At 36.4% G+C, this 7,595-nt stretch overlaps 1 protein-coding gene and 2 long non-coding RNA genes across 3 annotated transcripts; 2 read left to right on the top strand and 1 right to left on the bottom strand.

Annotated features, from left to right (window-relative positions):
• The first annotated feature begins 602 nt into the window (after positions 1-602).
• On the top strand, positions 603-2,351 carry LOC138027975 (uncharacterized). The gene is made up of 3 exons (XR_011127552.1): positions 603-789; positions 1,344-1,383; positions 1,497-2,351. It is a non-coding gene; the product is annotated as an uncharacterized lncRNA (long non-coding RNA).
• Positions 2,352-2,685: 334 nt separating this feature from the next.
• LOC138027976 (uncharacterized) lies at positions 2,686-4,958 on the bottom strand. Its single transcript, XR_011127553.1, has 3 exons — positions 4,829-4,958; positions 4,613-4,676; positions 2,686-4,450 (listed from the first exon to the last, which is right to left on the bottom strand). It is a non-coding gene; the product is annotated as an uncharacterized lncRNA (long non-coding RNA).
• Positions 4,959-4,998: 40 nt separating this feature from the next.
• On the top strand, positions 4,999-7,356 carry LOC138027974 (RAC family serine/threonine-protein kinase homolog). Its single transcript, XM_068875610.1, has 2 exons — positions 4,999-5,340; positions 6,303-7,356. Exons 1-2 carry the CDS (start codon positions 5,164-5,166, stop codon positions 6,519-6,521), a joined length of 396 nt encoding a protein of 131 aa, XP_068731711.1. The 5' UTR covers positions 4,999-5,163; the 3' UTR covers positions 6,522-7,356.
• Positions 7,357-7,595: the final 239 nt, after the last annotated feature.

Genomic DNA, 7,595 nt, shown 5'->3' with positions numbered 1-7,595 from the left:
GCAGTCCCTTTGTTTTCTTATAGTCCTTCGAGAGCGGAGCGAAAAAAACAGGCCGCGCGAAAGCTGGTCTCTGGGCGGACAGTCACAGTCACCAGCTTTCGCACGGCCAACAAAGGGACTGCTCGTAGTCTATCTTAATTAGTTTACTGCAACTATTTCTAAGGCAGCCAAAATTCAGCGGTGGTATTGTAAAATACGTTGGACTCAATCATAGCGCACATAGTATGAAAGTTGACTGCTATTGGGGAAGTTGAAATCTGAGCACGAGTACCTCAAATCCCATAGTAACAATAAATTATTTGATACACGAGATGACCAAAGGAATGATGAGGGGAGCTGGTACAACAAAATGCACTGGGTTTGGTCTTTTCTCTATTTAGCCATAACTATGTCGATTTGCCAAACCTTTAAAAAATGCCGAGCTTGCTTAGAACTGGGATAGGCTTGGATAGTCTTCATGAGCACCAAAGACCTCTTTCATAATGGCGGCCAAATAAGATATTCTTTTGTTTTAATGCTAATTGCGGGCCCAAGAGAGGCCCGCAACCCTAATCTTGACAGTGACCAGCGGATTGCGTATTACGCGTGCGCGCCACTTTTATAACTGGGACGCTGAAACCGGAAATCGAAATTTTGTTCTGCAACTAAGAACGATCAGAATGCGAAAAATGTGTCAATTATAACAGTTTCTCATCTGTCACATGAATCGAAGGACGTTTTGCTGACGTTGTGGAGGCGAGTTTCGAGGACTTGGAACGTAATTGGATTAGCTGCGGGTTATTTTGTAAGGTTAGTTATGTTATATTGAATACTGATTCTTGTTGTGGGCGGTTAAATCTTTTTGAAGGAGCCGTTTGACATGTTTCGATTCACGATCACGGAGCTGAAGTATAGAACACTCTCTGTACGGAAAACATGGCGAAGTTTTCCAAGTCTTCTGCCGCAGATGTCTCATTTATCTCAAAGCATAACAGGCAAAATGATTTTTTGGCGTCTTGACCCAGTTTGGTCACCTGGTTGTCTTAGCCCACGAGTCGAATCAAACGACGGCACAGTTTTGCCAAGATTAACATTGTAATTCACACTGCCTTGTTCAAAGTAATCCTAAAACTGAGTATATTGGGCAGATTATCACATGTAACTGACTCAAATTTCACTCCTTTCTCTCATGATACACTAAACAAACAACTTTTTGCATGTAAATACATTGTAAACATTTCATAAGTTAATTATAACCATAATTATGTAAAGATAACTTTCTCAAAACCATATTATATCAATTGCTAAAAACAACTTGTAATTAGTAGGAGAAATTTTGTAATTTTTTTCTTTTTGTTTTCCAGTGCTCTCACATTCACAGATCCATGGCATCAAAGCGAAAAGGTTTGTACTGTAATTGTTATTTTTCCCACTTCACAAGAATATGTAAACTAATTTTCCAAATCTTCCAATTTAATTTACTTCAGTTGTCTTTTTTTGTGTGTTTATTTTTGCAGATACTCCACCTGGTTTTGTGCACTCAGTGTCACCAGTGAAAAAACCTAATGTTAATGTTGGACTTTTAAGAACATATTGACATTATTTTGCAGTTCTCTAAACTTATCACAGTAATACATATGTTAGTAATCCATTAGAAGCCATTGACATTCCTTGAAACCTTTATTTCATTGAAACTTGTGTAAATGTTGGCGGTTTTAAAACCCACTGACATTTCGAGTTCTAGAAACCTTTAGGAAAACTTGTGGTTATATAGTTTAAAACCCGTTAACGTTTCAGTTATTAAGTCTTTTTTTCACTAAGCGTATGTTGGACTTTTTGAAAACCATTGACATTTTCAATTCTCCAAAACGTTGAATTACAATAACACTTATGTTACTAGTAGATTAGAACCCGTTCATGTTTGCAGTACTTAAAAACTTTACTACATTAAAACTTATCTTCATATTTGTACTTTTCAATAAATATTATTGTGTTCTACCAAAAAATTTGGTCACTTATTCAACAGCCACTCAAATACATCTCAACTACATGTAAAACGGCAATGACAACTTCAGGCAAAATATCTAAAAACATCCAATTTCAGTAATACATATGTTAATATAACAGTTGGTTATATAGTTTAAAACCTGTTAACGTTGCAGTTATTAAGTCTTTTTTTCACTAAGCGTATGTTGGACTTTTTGAAAACCATTGACATTTTCAATTCTCCAAAACGTTGAATTACAATAACACTTATGTTACTAGTAGATTAGAACCCGTTCATGTTTGCAGTACTTAAAAACTTTACTACATTAAAACTTATCTTCATATTTGTACTTTTCAATAAATATTATTGTGTTGTACCAAAAAAATTTGGTCACTTATTCAACAGCCACTCAAATACATCTCAACTACATGTAAAACAGCTATGGCAACCTCAGGCAAAATATTTAAAAACATCCAATTTCAAAATACACATGCTCTTATTACTATCTTTTCTGTCCATTCCCAACATCTTAAAAGCTCTTCAAGTGCATTCAGGCCCGCACTTTCTAACCTGTGGTTACCACTAGTAACTCTTACTAGTTGCGCTACGAGGAGCAAATTTCAAAAGAATATTTGTTTCACAATGAGGGCAGTAGGTTTAATTAACATAAATACAAAAGAATGTAAAAGTGGTCTATATCTCGACAGAATTAAATGATAAGAGTGTACTGTGAAGTGCTAAGTTTCTACCCCATACGAACCATGTGTGCATTAGCCCTACTGATGGAAATGGGCCCACACAACGACAGAGAAAAACTCTGACCAGGGTGGTCAGAGTCAAAACTCTTACGTATTATACAAGGCCGGTTATCTACTTGAATTTTTAGGAGTTCCAAATACTTTTCATGACATCATCTTTGAGAAAATTATTATGTGAACCCAGAAAAATGAATTGGGACGGGTTTTGTGCTGGTGTCTCCTTGGACATCATCTGCATAGAGACTGGGACTAGCTGACAGAAGCAACCACCAGCATGGAAAATTTTGCTTAATCGAAAGTCCATATTTGGAGGTTTTTTTCCCAAAACAGGCATTCCTTTATTGATACAAACTAGGGGTACTAGGAACCACATGAAATGTATCAGAGAAAATTTTAAAAAATGTTTTAATTCATTTATTTCCTGAAATGTAATTAGATGCACCTCCAACAATGTGTCCCTTTTAGTCCAGACGTTTCCTACCTATTTCTAGCAATAAGGTAAAGCCAGGGTAGTGGGTTTTTTTGCCAAGGGTAAATGCAACTAATTCTCTTTACTTGAAGGCCAGAGTTTAGAGGAAACTTTGTGAGGTAAATTGTCTGTATTCCCAGATATGAGTGAAGTTGAAGCTGCGGAAAAGAGAATGGGGACACTTCGGTACCCATATCAAAATTGTCATCATATCTGTCCCTTTCACAATCGAATGACACAGACACAAAGATTGGCTGCGTGCAAATGCCTTTTGAAGACTGCAGCCATTTATTGAAATTTAAGTATCTTAAGTTACTATCATTGCAACACGAGTACTTGGATATTCACCAGTGACAGGGCTTTGAGGATCTTATCAATAGAAATATCCTTTATTTTGTCCTCAAAGCCTCTACCTAATAAGTCACTGGTGTGCAATATGGTATGTCACATTAATACTAATAAGGCAGCAATATCAGTAGTTTACATATGAAAAAGACTTTGAGGGTATTCTCAATAAACAGATCCTTTATTTTGTCCTCAAAGCCTTTCCGTAACAACTTATTGGTGTGCAACATGTCACATAAATAATTATTCACGAAAAGGCAATAACATAGTATGACCTAGTATGTCATCAGGGACCCCAAGATTTCTAAGTTTCAGAATTACTTTCATCAGTCCAACTCTAATGAAGGCTTAGTGATTTTTTTAAATTGCACTAAAAAGAAGATAAAGAAATTTGGTGCTCTTAACTCAAGCTATTACCTATAACTGTCATCAGTAACTCAGTTCAGTATAACTGCCACAATTATTGTGAATCAATAAGTGTTGTGCTCATGTTATTCAGCTTGTTGACTGAGACTGTCAAAATCTACAAAGGATAAGCAATCTCTTAACATAAAACAACTGAGCAACATACAAAGAAATTGCACGCAGTGTCGATGTCCTGCCAAGAAAGTTATCAATGTTGTCAATTTTTTTATAGTTTCGCGAGTATTCATCCTAAATATTAGAGAATACCAATGAGCCCAAGTGAATTGATTTCTTTCACTATTCACCTGTCACCACTCCAATTCCTCGCAACCTTATTCAACCATTTTCCAATTTCCTCTCCACGACAACACAAGCACCGGCTAAGAATAATCAAAACAAACTATACCAAATTATCCTTTTAAGGCAGCCCTTACTTAATTTAGGGTTTCTCTTTTTAAAAGCACTCTTGTCATGTCTTGTGTCCATTCCTCTGTTCGTCTCAGTTTTCTGCGTAAATATTGATAAAAGAATTATAAAAGTTTTAAGCGAAGTTTTACAATTATGTCGTCGATTCACGTCGATTATAAAGTCAATGGATTTCAGCTGGACATTTATATCAATAATCACGTTAGTTTGCTGTCAAAGTAAAATGTAAACTTGTAATCTTACCAAGTATTAATTTCTTTTCCAAGAATGGACTTGTGGTCAGTGAACGTCAACGAAGATAATTTCCCTTCAAAATAAAAACAGCATAAGCCTTTTCAACACTACGATAACAATTTGCTTCCATTGTTCAGGATAAAAATCAGGCCAGTATATTAGAAAGTAGGGTTAATTAAGGACGTTTTGTACGAAAAATAGAGTAGAAGACAATTTATTACTTACAGCGACCACCTTCCTGCTCTTTGCTCAGGTGAGACTAGTTCCTGCACTTTTTTCCCGCTCTTTTATAATTTCACACCCGGGACAGCTGCCTCGATTCTAAGAAAACCGAAAAAGATCTGGGGTGGCTCCCGATTCTCGAAGGTTAAAAGCTTCCCCAGCTTAAACACGGATGGCAACCGGTAGTGACTTGCTTTCCTTTTTAACTTATGTTGACAAGTGCAACAAGGGCATATTGAGAGCACGTTAGAAAATTTTGATGCTTACAGTCACGTCCGAGTTTCGTCATTTTGAATATTGGTCCTTCCCACGGTACTTTGCGCGATTGCGAATCAAAGATGGCGGAAAGCGGGCAAAATATGGATCAACATTGCGAAAAAGGAAGCGCTAGTTCTGTGAGCGAAATGATTAACAAGCAAGGTTGGCTGTCGAAAAGAAGCCGCCTTTATAAACGCTGGGATAAACGTTGGTGCTGTTTAAAAAAAAATGAATTGTCTTATGGTGTTTCGGCTGAGGTAGGCTCTTGTCAAAAAATAGGCTTATTGACACTGTATTTAGCATTGAAACGTGCAGGTTACAAGTTTGGGTTGCAGGTCATTGTTTTACCAATATACGGAAATAACCCAAACCTTTACAAAAATGCTAACGTTAGGCTTAAACATTATCTAAAGCGTAGTGTTTAGGCCTAGTGAAACCCTAACCTGGAACCTGCAGTTTACACAGGTGCCCTGATCAGTGGATGGCAATCTGAGTTCCTCTCTCTCTTCTTGGCAATTAATCAGAAATTGCAGCTTACGTTTGTAAGCGACTCAACATTTATAGCGGCAGTCCATGAACACTACAATGTATTCCAAAAACAAAAAACTGATGCACTGAAGTACCAGAACTAAATGTTTGATTCAATTTTAGTAGCAACAGGTTTAGGCTCAATTACTGCACCTTTCCTAAACAGCTGATTCTGACAAAGATCAGATTCCAATCGATGGTTTTGTTTTGTGTTGTGTTTTATTGCAGTTCAAATAGCATGGTATGAATATTAGAGCTCAATGAACTTTTTTGGTTTCCTTTTTTTTTATGACGAGCTAGTTGTCATGGCAACTGTCAGTAGGATTGACAACAGGAAAAAACAAAATCTATCATTTAGCTCTGGCCTTCATAGTCCAAATTTGTATGAAAGTGGCAATATTGACCATATGATCAATTTTCAGTCCAAAAGTAATACAGTTGAGAATACGACAAGAGCTCAGAGAAAGGGAAAAAATGGTCCAGCAAGTGAGATACCTTTTGATGACAAATTAGGAGAATCTATTCTGCACAAATGGACCAAAAAGTAACAAATTCCAGGAAGCCTTTGGATTTGATAAGATGTCAAATTTGAATCTACTCAGACACCTTGCCCCTGTTTTAAAAACAAGAATAGCCATTGAGATATCCCTCAAGCGCCAATCTTTAACACATGTTTGTATTTTTTCCCCAGGAGCAGCACAAAGTGTTAATGTTGGAGGGATGTGAACTTTCAGATTGTAACATAGATAAAAAACAGTTTGCCTTCAGAATTAAACCAAGAGGTGGTAAAAGAGTCTACTTCTTTTGTACGGATACTGAAGGAGATCAACAAGAATGGCTGCAAGCATTGTGCTTTGCAAAGGCATCTGGACATATGGGAGAAGGTTCACAGGCTTGTACAGTGCAATAACAGTTACTTTTACAGCACATACAAGATATTTTTTTTTTATGGAAAGATCAACATAAATTTAGCCACAGAGAGAAAAAGGAAGCCTTATGTCTTGTAATTTACAAGTCTAAATAACATGTATATGCTCAAAAGTCAAACACAATCAAGTATTTTTACATTCAATCTTGCCACCATAAAATAAAGAATACCACTGGACAAACTTGGTATTACTGCATCTTGTCACTTTTCAATAAGAGTGGAGTTTTGGATATAGGCAAGTGAGCATTGAAAGCAGGGAAGAAGACACCGCTGACAGAATGTCAGGTTAAATCTCCATTGGTGTAATTAGTGCATATTGATATCAGAACTGCTTCAGCATCAAAAGTGTACATCAACTCCAAGTAATTTAACCCTAGAAGATAAAGGATAAATGGAGCACATTCACTATCAGATGCACACAAGATCCTCAAAATTGGTTATTGATTTTCTTGTCACTGTTGAAAAGATGGTTGCAAAGTGGAAAACATCTAGAGCAAAATCTATGGTTTTCCTCGTTCTCATTCATGTTGACTTCATTCAGTAGTTGAGTCAAAGTAGCTTTCTTATGTGTGTTGAAGGCCAAAAAGTGTGGATAACAAGATGTCTGACTGTCTACAGTATTTATTATAATAAGATATTGAATACATTTCAAGTACCCTTGACACACTGTTTTACAATGTAGTTGTTTTGTAATATTAGCTGCATAATAAGAATAAATAATTATTATTGTTTTGCATAATTTTATATGGTCACACAGTGATCGAATGAGTTTTCTTCACTTAAGTTTTTAAAACTATTAAAAGGACATTTTTATGTATACATGTGCTGTTAATTAAAGCAGACAGGTACTCATACCTCTGTATTTTACTAACCTCATGGGCTTGAGCTGTGTACAAAATACTACCATTAGCCTCTTCCTCATTGCTGTTTCCAGCAATTTCCCTCCCTTGGTAAGAAGAATCACTCGAGAAATCCTTGTTGTGTGGCAATTGACAGCAAACCAACCACAAACAAACCTTGGGGGAGAAACTGCACCGGTAAAAGTGTGCATTACTA

The sequence above is a fragment of the Montipora capricornis genome, chromosome 12 (assembly GCF_036669925.1).
Source record: "Montipora capricornis isolate CH-2021 chromosome 12, ASM3666992v2, whole genome shotgun sequence".
NCBI classification, from domain to species: domain Eukaryota; kingdom Metazoa; phylum Cnidaria; class Anthozoa; order Scleractinia; family Acroporidae; genus Montipora; species Montipora capricornis.
This window is presented reverse-complemented; position numbering and strand designations above follow the sequence as displayed.

What these genes read in the sequence shown, in the direction of transcription:
- LOC138027974 (XM_068875610.1), top strand. Translation starts at nt 5,164, where the DNA reads ATGGCGGAAAGCGGGCAAAATATGGATCAACATTGCGAAAAAGGAAGC. An exon ending in CTTATGGTGTTTCGGCTGAG is followed by an intron (nt 5,341 to 6,302) that starts GTAGGCTCTTGT and finishes TTTTTTCCCCAG; the next exon opens with GAGCAGCACAAAGTGTTAAT.